General features: G+C 39.9%; 1 protein-coding gene across 1 annotated transcript in view; it reads left to right on the forward strand.

The window, feature by feature from the left end:
- Window positions 1–15,658, forward strand: part of LOC120057225 (transmembrane protein 164-like) — a 49,868-nt gene that overhangs the window by 19,870 nt on the left and 14,340 nt on the right. Inside the window, exons 2-3 of the mRNA XM_039005759.1 lie at window positions 7,923–7,972; window positions 10,467–10,533. Of these exons, the coding sequence (XP_038861687.1) occupies window positions 7,923–7,972; window positions 10,467–10,533 (117 nt within the window). The remainder of the gene's footprint in view (window positions 1–7,922; window positions 7,973–10,466; window positions 10,534–15,658) is intronic.

The following is a 15,658-nucleotide window of genomic DNA, read 5'->3' on the forward strand; positions in this document are numbered from 1 at the left end:
TCTTTCTGAGGTCTTGGCTGATTTCTTTTGATTTTCCCATGATGTCATGCAAAGAGGCACGGAGTTTGAAGGTAGGCCTTGAAATACATCCACAGGTACACCTCCAATTGACTCATTGTCAATTATCTGTCTGCAAACAATTGTTGGAAAAATGACTTGTCATGCACAAAGTAGTTGTCCTAACCGACTTGCCAAAACTATAGTTTGTTAACAAGAAATTTGTGGATTGGTTGAAAAACAAGTTTTAATGACTCCAACCTTAAGTGTTTTTAAACTTCCGACTTCGACTGTATATTCAATGCAAATGGTCCAACCTAAAGTAATTTGTGATCACGGATGCTTATGAAACTACTATATATAGTCTTTTTTTTCAGCTGTCAGGACGCATCTCTAAACAACTCAGCTGCCAGGACAAAATTCATAACTACTCCGTTGGCTAGTTCAGCTATCTGTCAAGAAATTGGCAGGTTGTAACTTGATCCTACTGCTACTATTGGATAGAGCGAGGCTGTAACTCCACTCCCTTTCAAATGTCTCTCCGTGGCTCATATTACTTGCTAGCTGCGGTTTATTGCTACTACGATAACTAGCTGAATGGCGATGACATATGCTACCAAGCCATGAATGTGCGTAATATAACAACGACAGCAAGAGTAGGAAAAAATATGAAGCGACAATGCACATTCTGTCTGACTCAAATCTGTCCGTAGTTTGAGAAGTAAGAATGCACACACACACGCTGCTCTACAGCTTTCTTGGTCTATAAACATGCAGGTAGATTCTTAAATAGCTAAACCTATTGCCAACCATTTTATTCAGGCATTTTAAAACGCTTCCTCCTTTCCTTGTTACGACAATCATCGAACCCGACTATCAACTGTCAATTTACTGTATGGACACGGTTGCAGCTGATCAGATCAGTACATAGCTTACGTTACACCAAAGAGGTTTAGAAACTCGGTGGTTACACCGCAAGTCAGATGGCTCATTGCTGAAAATGGTGCATTTTCAAAATGATAACCTGCTAATGTTAGCTATCTACGTTAGCTGTTAGCTCCTATCTGATATCTTAGCACCATGTTTATCTAGCCTGCCAGCTAGCATAGTAGCTAATACAGCTAGCTAGCTAACACCACAGATGAAAGGGTTGGTTATCGGAATCTTTGCAAACAGGTCACATAGCTAGCTTAATGCATGCATGTCGGGCACGTCAACACGAGCCTTAATATTAGTTAATTAAACTAATAGTTGCAACAGGAGATTGATTTTTGGTCACTGTAAATTCATCAATTTCTCAATACGGCACTTTTATGTTGGAGAATGAGCTAGCTTATGATTTTTCCCAGCTAAACATTCCTCGGCATTGTGCAGTGCTCGTGGCTCAGGTGGCGAGTGGCGGCTGGCATAGCATCAGTTTTGCTATGTAGAGGGACTATTTGTGAAGCTAATAGAGAAGGGCCTAAAAACTAGAAAATGCCAATATCGGTCGTTCTCTAATTTAAATTACAAAAAAAGCTCAATAATGGAGCCTAAAAGAAAAGGTCATATGAATATTATATTACCAGTTTGCAAATATTTGTCATTGCACTTGTGTGAGTGTGCCTTCATATTAGGGTTGAATGGCAATTTACCGCCCAAAACTTCTCCCTTTTCCCGGGATAAATGACTGAACAGCATGGCTTGAAAGGGAACTGTTAAATTATATGCTATGTCTAAATGTGGCTTCTCTATGACCTCTGCATGATGAATCATCATCGCTCAGTGTGGGGAAAGACGGCCCATCTCAGTATGGAGCGCAGTCCACAATGATGTAGACCTATCATCTGTCTCATGGAAACTTTTTTTCTTGTGACAGGTAGGCCTACATTTTCTGCAGCATTGTCTGTGCTACATTAATATAAAGACTGAATGCGTGTCTAATTTACCCATCTCCATCTGGCTTTCAGAGGTCACCTTATTTTTTAAATAGTGAATAGAACACATTTTTTTATTGCAGCTGCAGAGTTTTAAAACAGCCTATCACTCGAATAGTATTGCTTTAAATCAGTGCACTTGCAAATTCTGTCTTTCTCTCCACATCAACTCCATTCAAATTGCATCCAAAATAGATAATCAAGTTCTCTATGTATATACATGTATGTGCATGTATATACACATACATGCATGCATGAAATGACTAGGAAATATAGTCAAGATGTTGACCAGGTTGTAAATAATGTCCTTCAAACTTTGCTTTTGTCAAAGAATCCTCCATTTGCAGCAATTACAGCCTTGCAGAACTTTGGCATTCTAGTTATCAATTTGTTGAGGTAATCGAAGAGATTTCACCCCATGCTTCCTGAAGCACCTCCCACAAATTGGATTAGCTTGATGGGCACTTCTTACGTACCATACGGTCAAGCTGCTCCCACAACAGCTCAATAGGTTTGAGATCCGGTGACTGTGTTGGCCACTCCGTTATAGACAGAATACCAGCTGACTGCTTCTTCCCTAAATAGTTCTTGCATAATTTGGAGCTGTGCTTTGGGTCATTGTCCTGTTGTGGGAGGAAATTGGCTCCAATTAAGCACCGTCCACAGGGTATGGCATGGCGTTGCAAACTGGAATGATAGCCTTCCTTCTTCAGATCCCTTTTACCCTGTACAAGTCTTCCACTTTACCACCACTAAAGCACCCCCAGACCATCACTTTACCTCCACCATGCTTGACAGATGGCGTAAAGCACTCCTCCAGCATCTTTTTTTCTGCGTCTCACAAATGTTCTTTGTGATCCGAACACCTCAAACTTAGATTTGTCTGTCCATAACACTTTTTTTCCCAATCTTCCTCTGTCCAATGTCTGTGTTCTTTTTCCCATCTTAATTTTTTATATTTATTGGCCAGTCTGAGATGGCTTTTTCTTTGCAACTGCCTAGAAGGCCCGCATCCCGGAGTCGCCTCTTCAATGTTTGACGTTGAGACTGGGGTTTTGCGGGTACTATTTAATGAAGCTGCCAGTTGAGGACTTGTGAGGTGTCTGTTTCTCAAGCTAGACACTAATGTACTTGTCCTCTTGCTCAGTTGTGCACCGGGGCCTCCCACTCCTTCTATTCTGGTTAGAGCCAGTTTGCACTGTTCTGTGAAGGGAGTAGTATACAACGTTGTACGAGATCTTCAGTTTCTTGGAAATTTCTCGCATGGAATAGCCTTCATTTCTCAAAACAAGAATAGACTGACGAGGTTCAGAAGAAAGATATTTGTTTCAGGCCATTTTGAGCCTGTAATCGAACCCACAAATGCTGATGCTCCAGATACTCAACTATTCTAAAGAAGGCCTGTTTTATTGCTTCTTTAATCAGAACAACAGTTTTCAGCTGTACTAACATATTTGCAAAAGGGTTTTCTAATGATCAATTAGCCTTTTTAAAATGATAAACTTGGATTAGCTAACACAACGTGCCATTGGAACACAGGAGTGATGGTTGCTGATAATGGGCCCCTGTACGCCTATGTAGATATTCCATAAAAAATCTGCCATTTCCAGCTACAATAGTCAGTTACAATATTAACAATGTCTACACTGTATTTCTGATCAATTTGATGTTATTTTAATGGACAAACAATTTTCTTTTCTTTCAAAAACAGGAATTTCTAATTGACCCCAACCTTTTGAACAGTAGTTTACGTCCTAGCCTACCTCTTTCAGGTAATACATTCAATGCAGTTTTAGTGTTATATTTAGCTAATTAATGATTGGTTATGCATAATAAGCTTTTAACTTAACTTATAGCCTCTTGCTCAATACGCACTCGCCTTTGCGCCGCTGGCCTCTCTCCTTACAAACTGCTCCTTAGCTCTTGGAGTCCCATGCCGGAAAAGCTAGACTAGAATAGCTTGCTGGACATTATTTTTTTGCATTACTTATAGACTATTCGAAGAGAGACTCAATCTTTTGTTTGCCTGAATGTTAAATACAGCAGCCAATAAAACTCACATCTAGTTTGAAAGAAGAGCGAACGTGCGATGGTGGTAGGCTATAGCAGTTATTTATTCAGACCCGTAACCATTTAATCTTCGTGAAGAGAAGTGAAAGCCTTCTGCATCTAATTCTAGTTTTATATTATTCAACGATGTCATGAGAATGATCAAGACAAGGACAACTAAACGTATTTAACTGTTGAAAGCGAGGAAGGAATGAAGCAACAATAGAGGAGGTAGTCTAATAACATTAGGGGAAATATTATGAAAGGTGTGTGTGTATATGCATCAGCCTACTAATTACACAAATAGGCCCTATTATATTTTTAAAAATTAATTTGTTAGCCTATACTTGTAACGTTGTGACTTGAATTTTTGATCAAAGCTCTAATCAAATCCAGACATAGGCCTATTTATATGCTTTTGAATGACACTTCTGTTTTTTGCCTGAAATACCGGGTTATCTAGGGGAGAAATTATTTATTATCGGCTTGGAACATTTTGTAAAATACCGGGAAAATATTAAACCCTACTTCATATTAGTGAGTGTTGTGCTAGACTGCTAGTAGTGTTTCTGTTTTGTAATGCTCAGAGGTCATTGTGTCATTCAGGCAGATGTCATTCTCATGGTTATCTTGTTCTGTCAAGGCCAGAGCTCGCCCCCTGAACCCTGTGCTCCCATGCTCCTCACTGCTCCACAGTCAGACAGGAAGAAGTTTTGTCCCTCAGGAAGGATAGGCCGCTTTACACACTCATCCTGCTCCAGCCACAGAGTTGCCTGCCCAGTGTCCACCTCTCTACCACAGGAAGTGTTTGTCTGGATGTGTTTTTGAAATGCTTCAGGGAGTGAAAAATATTTTAGAGGGCATCTACTTTGAGTTAGTAGCCTATGCAGTGAATTGCAGTTTAGAAGGGTTTAAGTGTTCACTTTATCTATCATTCTCACTCTGAGGTGAAGCAATTAAAATCAATTCTGCAGCCATTACACATGGGAGCTAGGGCTGGGCGATATGGCGGAAATATTATATCACAGTATTTTAAAACATTTTGACGGTATTTCTTGGTATTTTATGCCATGCGGGGCTGCATGATATGGGCCAGCAAACTAGGCCTTATTTTTAACAAAATTTTGCAATTGGGATTTGACTTGCGATTTAGAGCTCAACACTTGGTTGAACTGTTGGAATCATGTACATATAATGATTATTCTAATTCTATAGTTAGGATATAATAGTGGGCACTTTGAATAAGGTGATATTTGACATGACAATGCATGAAAATGGCAATAGTTTTTGTTGTGACAGGGTAGGAACCAAGGTGTTGTGTTTTTTAGGGGACCCTATCATCTTTGGCTACATTGAATGTCTTCTCTTAGCTACTTCATGTAGCTAATATATTCATGCTTCACGTATTCCTCTTTCATTTAGAAGATACTGTTGCACAAACAACCTACTGATTTATGTCTACACCATCACTGGTATTATTATTCAAAATAACGTTATAGAATGTAACGTAAAAACCAGAACCGGTTCGTGCATCAATATCAGTATATTGTAAAATACAGGATACCGCCCAGCCCTAGTGGGAGCTGGTGGATAGATGCTGTTTTTCTTGTGGTTGTCTCAGCCTACTTACAACACATTAGAATGGAGCAGAGTGGAAGGGGGTGCTGATGTCATCCCATTACTTAACATTCCAAATCAGATCCTGTTCCACTTGTGTCTCACGTCACGTGGGATCTTATTCCTGCTGACAAACTGGCTGGGAGAGGTCCTCCTGCTCCTCCTCCTCAGCCCACAGGCTGTTATTAGCCTTCTCTGGCTCTGTCAGCAAATGTGTTTAAGGACAGATGGTCCTCATCTGCCCACTTCGTTTCACTGGAGGAAAATAAAACAAAAACTAGGGTTACAATATGCAGGGTCTTTCCTCTCCATGTAGGACTAGTTCACTAGTGGCAGCCTGGCCTTCAATAGGCTCCTCGTCTTCCTCAGTCAACCTGCGATCAACAGATTGAGACAGGACAGTACTGCAGTTCTCAGACACAGAGGTCGTATAAGTCAGTTCTACTTGTAATTCTATCGTCTCGGGTTACAGGTTAAATGACTCATGTTTGAATGGGTGCAATAACAATCTTACTGCCGAGTTACTGTGACGTAAATGGTTGAGAAGTATCTTTTGCTTGGAAGTCTGTGTTCATGTTTTTTTGACTATAAGTCATGTAAGAACTTCCCTGACTTATTTGATATTGTAATGATTATAGTTGGACAAAAAGCATCTCATGAAGGAAGCCAGTACACACACTACATGACCAAAAGTATGTAGACACCTGCTCGTCAAACATCTAATTTCAAAAGCATGGGTGTTAATATGGAATTGGTACCACCTTTGCTGCGATAACAGCCTGCACTCTTCTGGGAAGGCTTTCCTCTAGATGTTGGAACATTGCTGCGGGGACTCGCTTCCTGGCTCGCAGTTGGCGTTCCAATTCATCCCAAAGGTGTTCAATAGGGTTGAGCTCAGGGCTCTGTGCAGGCCAGTCATGTTCTTCCATACTGATCTCGACAAACCATTTCTGTATGGACCTCGCTTTGTGCATGGGGGCAGTTGGAAGCACAGAATCGTCTAGAATGTAATTTTATGCTGTTGTGTTAAGGGGTCCAGCCCGAACCATGAAAAACAGCCCCAGACAATTATTCCTCCTCCACCAAACATTACAGTTGGCACTATGTATGAGGCAGGTAGCATTCTCCTGGCATCCGCCAAACCCAGATTCATCCGTCGGACTGCCAGATGGTGAAACGTGATTTATGACAATGGCGGCGAGCTTCACACCACTCCAGCCGACGCTTCACATTGCACATGGTGGTCTTAAGCTTGTGTGCGGCTGCTCGTCCATGGAAACCCATTTCATTAAGCTTCGGATGAACAGTTATTGTGCTGACGTTGTTTCCAGAGGCAGTTTGGAACTCGGTAGTGAGTATTGCAACCGAGGACAGATGAGTTTTACGTGCTGCGTGCTTCAGCGGTCCTGCTCTGTGAGCTTGTGTGGTCAACCACTTCACGGCTAAGCCGTTGTTACTCCTAGACATTTCCACTTCACAATAACAGCCCTTACAGTTGACTGGGGAAGCTCTAGCAGGGCAGAAATTTGACAAACTGACTTGTTGGAAAAGTAGCATCATATGACAGTGCCACGTTAAAAGTCACTGAGCTCTTCAGTAAGGCCATTCTACTACCAATGTTTGTCTATGGAGGTTGCATGGCTGTGTGCTCAATTTTATACACCGGTCACAAACGGGTGAGGCTGTCCAAACCTTAGACTGGTATATATATAGTACCAGTCTAAGATTTGGACACACCTACTCATTCCAGGGTTTTTCTCTCTTTTTTTTATATATATATACTATTTTCTACATTGTAGAATAATATTGAAGACATCAAAACTATGATATTACACATATGAAATCATGCAGTAACCAAAAAAGTGTTAAACAAATCAAAATGTTTTTTATATTTGAGATTCTTCAAAGTAGCCACCCTTTGCCTTCTTGACAGCTTTGCACACTCTTGGCATTCTCTCATCCAGCTTCATGAGGTAGTCACCTGGAATGCATCTCAATTAACAGGTGTGCCTTGTTAAACATTAATTTGTGGAAATTCTTTCCTTAATGCGTTTGAGCCAATCAGTTGTGTTGTGACAAGGTAGGGGTGGTATACAGAAGATAGCCCTATTTGGTAAAAGAACAGCTCAGATTATATATATTTTTTTTTCTTCCCCCTGTAGATGTTGGGTGTCACTGAAATCATTCTATGCACATTCTATGACCATTTTGGAAGCAGCTTTTATAACTCATGTAGCATGACAGCATATCCAGTATGCTCTACAGCAACATGTAGATGACAAGGTTTGGAGTTTTTAACACCAGATCAGTAAAACATTGTTGACGAGCGTTATTTTTCCACAGATCTTCCTGCTGGCCTGTCCGCCATGTAAAACAGCCATGGTCATCTTTAGGTGAGTACCTCCATTCTACACACTCCCACTGTCATGAAATCTCAACCCCACCTTAACTAGTCTTACAGACTAGAAGTAACATAGTAAACGTTAATCTGAGACACCTAAATTAGTATGTTATGCTTGGTATGGTTACGTAAGAGTGAAGATTACTTCAGGATGGGTGTGTGTGTAACGTGAATGTCTAGCAACCCAAAGGTTGCGTGTTCGAATCTCATCACGGACAATTTTAGCTAATTAGCAACTTTTCAACTACTTTCTATTTTGCAACTACTCAGTACTTTTTAGCTACTTTGCAACTACGTAGCATGTGTGGTGGAAATTCTAACCAAAAGGGGAGAGACTGTAGATTGTTCAAACAGCAACTTTATTATAAGATTTGCAAAAATGTTGCAATTCATCAATCACTCAAATAGTTTGGAGGCCAACGAACAGAGCTGTCTCTCTCCTTTTTATAGAAAGTACATCCTCTTATCTGTGTGACAGTTAGCAGATGTGCAGAAACGGGGCCGGGGAACGGAGTTGTAGAAAGTAATTTAGATAGCTGATATCGCCACCATTCTCTGTTCCTCCCTGCAATTCCCACATACTGTAGCTAAATTCCTGCCAATTGTAAACACAGGAGGTCACATATTGCGGTGGCACCCAAACGACTCATAAATCTGTACGCTCAGATTTTTTACTAAGTCACACAAGACAAGTTTGTGTCAGTAAAACATACTAGCATATAACAAAGGACAATTATTTAAGTAACAGCATAGTATGTAATTAATTAATTAATGTTCATGTCAGCTAACTCTTCCCTAAACCTAACCCCTAGCCTAGCTAACATACAGGGGGAAGCCAAAACACTGTAACATGAGATTCCTATGATGGCAGCTTTTTTTTTTCAACATGAGCTTCAATAATGAGAGTCCACTTATGTTTTGAAGTTTCGGTGCAAAATAAAACACTTATTTGCAACATTACACACCTCGGCTGTGATTATCAAATGTCCTGAGAAGGAACCTCAGCCTGACCGCCAGATGATGAAACTACATTTGCATGGCACTGGTTTCAAATGTCATGCTCTGTTAAGGTCTTATCGCAGGGGGAGAAAACCCACGGTGGGGATCACTGCAGGACACCTGGGCCCTGTTCTGGCCTCTACTCTCATTAGGAAGACTGGGGCTGGAGCTCAGCCATGGTGACCTCCACAACCCTCCCTGTTTCAATCAGGGCCCTGCTTTGTCCTTCTGCCACGCAGTCAGAAGATAATTGAAATGTAGCTGAACGAGTCTGCATAGAACAAAAGATGATCATGAACTATAGGAAAAGGAGGGCCGAACATGGCCCCCATTCACATCGATGGGGCTGTAGTGGAGCGTGTTGAGAGTTTCAAGTTCCTTGGTGATCACATCACCAACAAACTATCCATGGTCCAAACACATCAAGAAGGTCGTGAAGAGGGCACGACAATGCCTTTTCCCCCTCAGGAGACTGAAAAGATTTGGCATGGGTCTCCAGATCCTCAAAGTTATACAGCTGCACCATCGAGCATCCTGACTGGTTGCATCACCGCCTGGAATGGGAACTGCTCGGCATCTGACCGTAAGGCGCTACAGAGAGTAGTGAGTATTGCCTAGTACATCACTGGGGCCAAGCTTCCTGACATTCAGGACCTATATACTAGGCGGTGTCAAAGGAAGGCCCAAAAAATTGTACGACTCCAGTTACACAAGTTATTGTTATTTTATTGTGTTCGTTTTTTATTTTTTACTTAAGTTTATTTCGTTAATATTTTCTACTTTCTTAAAATTGCGTTGTTGGTTAGGGGCTTGTAAGTAAGCATTTCACGGTAAGGTCTAAACCTGTGGTATTCGGCGCATGTGACAAATCGCAGTTGTAAATGAGAACTTGTTCTCCACTGGCCTACAGGGTTAAATAAAGGTGAAGAAAAATAAATAAATACAATTTGATTTGGTATGTAGGCTAATTACAGTTCCATGAGGAAAGGGAATGTGATGTAACACAAGCTTCAGGAATATGGCATGTCACATATGTCGTGCTGAAGATGGTCAGCAATCAAATGCAAGGTCATTGCATTAAACCGCCAGTCCGGTGTTAAACCGGTGTAGCACATGTTTCTATAGCTTAGCACTGTGACGCTGACAAGTGCAGATGGTATGATATGGTATGGCTGCAAGCCATATGCACCAATCTTCACCAAACTTAAGCAAACTTAATTTGAGTGGAGTTTTTCAAACCATCTTTTGGTATTTGTTTCTTTAGTCCATTGTTGATTTAGTCCCAACATGTTTTGGATGTCAGCAATTAAGTTTTCTAAATAGCTAACTTTAAAAATACAGAAATACAGCCAGTATAATGCATTTAGCATCATATGATACTGCTTTTTGCATCAGACCAGCTGTATTTCTGTTTTTTAAATGTTATGTATCTTAGACTTTTGCTGACATGCAAAACATTTTCTGATGTGTGCTCTTTCTGTCAACAGGCTTCAGGTCCATATGCTGAACGGTGCTTTACTGGCCCTCGTCTTCCCTGTGGTCAACACTAGACTGGTAAGTAACCATCATCTAGCATCAGTTAACCTTTCATTGCTACCCATCCCAGATCCGGGAGCATCCTCATCAAAAAAGCTAACTAGCATAGCCTAGCCTTACGCGACAGGGATATCATATAATATAATTTTAATGAAATCACAAGTCCAATACAGCAAATGAAAGATAAACATCTTGTGAATCCAGCCATCATTTCCGATTTTTAAAATGTTTTACAGCGAAAACACTATGTATTTCTATTAGCTAACCACAATAGCAAAAGACTCAACCGCATATTTTCACAATTTTTCTACCGCATAGGTAGCTATCACAAAACCGAACAAATAGAGATATAATTAGTCACTAACCAAGAAACAACTTCATCAGATGACAGTCTTATAACATGTTACACAATAAATTTATGTTTTGTTCGAAAATGTGCATATTTGAGGTATAAATCATAGTTTTACATTGCAGCTACCATCAAAAATATCACCAAAGCAGCCAGAATAATTACAGAGAGCAACGTGAAATACCTAAATACTCATCATAAAACATTTATGAAAAATACATGGTGTACAGCAAATGAAAGATAAACATCTTGTGAATCCAGCCAATATTTCCGATTTTTAAGTGTTTTACAGCGAAAACACAATATAGCATTATATTAGCTTACCACAATAGCCAAACACACAAATGCATTTATTAGCAGCAAAAGGTAGCGATCGCAAAAACCAGCAAAAGATATAAAATTAATCACTAACCTTGACCAACTTCATCAGATGACAGTCTTATAACATCAGGTTATACAATACACTTATGGTTTGTTCGAAAATGTGCATATTTAGAGCTGCAAACCGTGGTTATACATTGTGAATATGTAGCATCGATTCACCAAATTGTCCGGAGCTATTTTGGACACTCACCTAATCTGACCAAAGAACTCATCATAAACTTTACTAAAAAATACATGTTGGACAGCAAATGAAAGATACACTAGTTCTTAATGCAACCGCGGTGTTAGATTTTTTAAAATAACTTGACCATAACAAACAGCTTACGTTATAGCGAGACAGTGCCCGCCAAAACGCGAATAATAGGACTCAACATTTTCCACAGAAATACGAAATAACATCATAAATTGTTCTTACTTTTGCTGAGCTTCCATCAGAATCTTGTACAAGGAGTCCTTTGTCCAGAATAAATCGTTGTTTGGTTTTAGAATGTCCTTCTCTCCTGTCGAATTCGCTCCACAAGGCTAGCCAATGTTGATGACGTTCCCAATTTCTCTCGACGCAGAGAACGGAAAACTCAAAGTCCCATTTTAAACGTTGAATAAACTGATGAAACTCGGTTGAAAAAACCTACTTTATGATGTTTTTCTAATATGTATCAAATAAAAACAAAGCCGGAGATATTATCCGTGTATACCGAACGCTTATCATAAGACAATAGGGAGGTGCTTCCCGCGCCTAGGTAGAGAAAGGAAATTCTGGACACGTCATTCCAAGAGCTCTTGTTCGACCTCAGATCAAGCTAGACACCCCATTCCACCTTCCACTGCCTGTTGACATCTAGTGGAAGGCGTATGCAGTGCATGCATATCCATAAATATAAGGCAATTCAAGGCAGGCCCTGGAACAGAGCATCGTTTTCAGATTTTTCACTTCCTATCTGGAAGTTTGCTGCAAAATAAGTTCTGTTTTACTCACAGATATAATTCAAACAGTTTTAGAAACTTGAGTGTTTTCTATCCAATAGTAATAATAATATGCATATTGTACGATCTAGAATAGAGTACGAGGCAGTTTAATTTGGGCACGATTTTTTCCAAAGTGGAAACGGCGCCCCCATATTGACAAGAAGTTAAATTCACTGTAATAGTGTGCTTTGCAGTCACTCACAGTTAGACTGTCACTCCTTCATAGTTTCAAAGATTTCATGATGCATATCACACTGAACAAAATCTAGAATTGCAGGAATGTCCACCAAAGCTGTTGGAAGATAATTTAATTTCTCTACCATAAGCTGCCTCCAACATCGTTTTAAAGAATTTAGCAGTACGTCCAACCGGCCTCACAACCGCAGACCACGTGTATGTTGTATGGGCGAGCGGTTTGCTGATGTCAGAGTTGTGCCGCTGGGGCAGTGGTAGAAAAAGTACACAATTGTCATACTTGAGTAAAAGTAAAGATACCTTAATAGAAAATGACTCAATTAAAAGTGATAGTCACCCAGTAAAATACTACTTGAGTAAAAGTATTTGGTTTTAAATATACTTAAGTATCAAAAGTAAATGTAATTGCTAAAATATACTTACGTATCAAAAGATAAAGTTAAAGTATAAATCATTTCAAGTTCCTTATATTCAGCAAAGCAGACGGCACCTTTATTTTTTTACGGATAGTTAGGGGCACGCTCCAATGGATGACTACTCGCTGTATGCGAACAAGTGATATGCGTTTGGAGCAACACTGTCTGTATCCAAGGCTCAAACCCAATCGTTCACACAACAGAATGCAGCACATGACTGAAAAGAGAAAAGACAACCAATTTGCTAGTTACAGCATCAGCGCGCGCTCTGGAAAGACAGTGGAGAGTGGAAAGGCAGTTTGCCAATTAACTTACAACAGAATGTCACCTGAACGAAGAGGTAGGTGAGAAGCCTGACCACGTAGACTGGGGTGAGAAGGTGATGAAGCGTACTTCATGAACTGTAACCGAAAAAACAACTGGCATTTGGTAAGTTTGAAGTGAGGGAGAAAGTGTGGTGGAACAAGGATTGTTAGCATTGTTCAGTATCTTGCTAGCTGGATCGAATTATCCGTTAGCTAGCCAGAGAAATGTTGAGCAACATTAGCCAACTTAACTGATCAAATAATTTAGTTTATAGTGTGAAAATTAGTTGGCTAATAAAGTCAGACAGCTAAAGTTAGCTAGCTAATGTTACATCAGATGAGTTAACATTTAGTAACTTAACCAATTCTCTATAGTATTAACTGGTAATGTTATACGACTCCTTGACGTTCCTTAAGTTATAACGCATTAGTTGCTTACTGGACCCTGGCAATCTGTGTGAAATGTTAACTCGTTAACTAGCTAACGAACTAACTACTATCTGTGAACTAATGTTTTCCCTCTACAGTATGTGATTAATTTTCGGAATGAGAGAATTAGGTGAAAGTGAGGCGTTGCTTGTTAAAACAAGTGGATTCAGGGATCAAGTGTAGCTGGAGCTGGGCCTGGCTTAAGCTGGATGCCACTATAGAGGTGGAAGGAACACCACACACTTTCCCTCTTTCTCACTTCTTCAATACAGTGTATAAAAAGGGGTATGCCAGGTGTACACTCTGCCTGAAAGAGATCAATTATGCCAGCAAAGGGTATCATGCTCTGCTGGCACATTGTACAGTAAAACAGATGTCCACAGGCAAAACGTGTACAATGTAATAATGTGTAGCCCAAAGATATTGTTTTTGTTGTCTTGAACTTGACAGTAACACCTGTGTGTGAGTGAGGGGGGATTATTTAATGTTTTACTCAGTGAACGTTATTTTGCACACATGTAGCTTTGTGCACTTGATCGACGTCTACTATAGACACTATAATAGAGCAAAAATAGAATGCCTGTTTGTTTCATTCTATTTCTACTTTAAGATGTTTTTTCCCCAGGTGCAATATTTAGATGTGTGTGGTCACAAGCGTTCTATTATAAAGGCTGTCTTGGCTAACTGCAATATTAGTGTGTTGTTTTTTCTCAAGACTTGAGTGTCATTTGCAGTAAAGTCTAGAAAACAATTAACATTTGATTGCTTTCTTTACATTTTATAGCTGTGAATTAGGTTCACATTAATCACTTATTTTACACACAGAGACTGATCATATTCTTTTGTTTAATTAGTTAACCTGCATTTCCCCCTAGCAGGGATTATTTTGCATGTTTCAATGCAACAAAAAAAAAGTGTCACCTTTTTGGGCCCTCACCAGTGTACTACTTTCAAGTATTTTTACTTAAGTACTTTACACGACTGCGGTGGGGTTATGGTATGGGCAGGCATAAGCTACTGACAACGAACACAATTGCATTTTATCGATGGCAATTTGAATGCACAGAGATACCATGACGAGATCTGTGACCAACAGATGCATATCTGTATTCCCATTCATGTGAAATCCATAGATAAGGGCCTAATTCATTTATTTAAATTGACTGATTTCCTTTTATGAACTGTAACTCAGTAAAATCTTTGAAATGTTGCGTTTCTTTTTGTACTGTGTGCGTGCATGCATACATACACAGAAAAACACATCTTGCATTGCTTATGGTTAAAGCGCCATATTTATTTGAAAGAAGCATTTTAAGGTCAAAGAATATGCTGGATCTTCTTGACTTGTGGGATAGGAATTTAACAACGGTCCTTTTGTCCAGAGGACAACCAAAAGTAACTGTCTAGTTGACAATTGCAGACCCTGTAAAGCATCTCAGCAAATATCAACTTGTCTCAACCCAATGTAACCCTGGTGACGTAGAAGATCATTTTTATGAGCCTTCCGGACTATGTGATTGAATGTGACAAAGTGAAAGCAGAGCCCTACAGTATCTGTACTTGGCTACTGCTTACTGAATAGCTGTTAAACTGCCTCAACCCCCACTTCCTCTTCGCTCTGTCCTCAGGCTTTTCTCATTGCTGCATTTCACTTTCCCTTCACTTTCCCTTCCCTGCTCTGGAATTGTGTCTCTCTTGCTACTACTCACACATCAGCAATGGAAACCAAGCCCAGATTTTATTAGGCCTGTTCTAGTTCCCTTAATAGACCCATTTTGTTACATTTATCCATTGACGACTCAAAAGGGCTTTGGTTTCTCTTGCACAAGACTAAATTCAATGGTGTTGGCTGCCCCAGCCCCCGAACAGGCTCTAACAACACAGTATGCAAGGATTATTTTGTCTTCCTCAAGAATTCTGCCTTTTCTGTATTATTATCATTTGTTTTTAGTGGTGTTGTGATCAGTTCCTGTAGGTTTGAGGATTTTAACTTGTACATGATGCTATTGATTTAGAATACCATCAGGTCAGATGGTTATGAAGGTGTCTCAGATTCATTACTCAGTCGCTTGGTTCCTGTCCAATTTTGGTGAGTGTCA

The sequence above is a fragment of the Salvelinus namaycush genome, chromosome 12 (genome assembly GCF_016432855.1).
Source record: "Salvelinus namaycush isolate Seneca chromosome 12, SaNama_1.0, whole genome shotgun sequence".
Taxonomy (NCBI): Eukaryota; Metazoa; Chordata; class Actinopteri; order Salmoniformes; family Salmonidae; genus Salvelinus; species Salvelinus namaycush.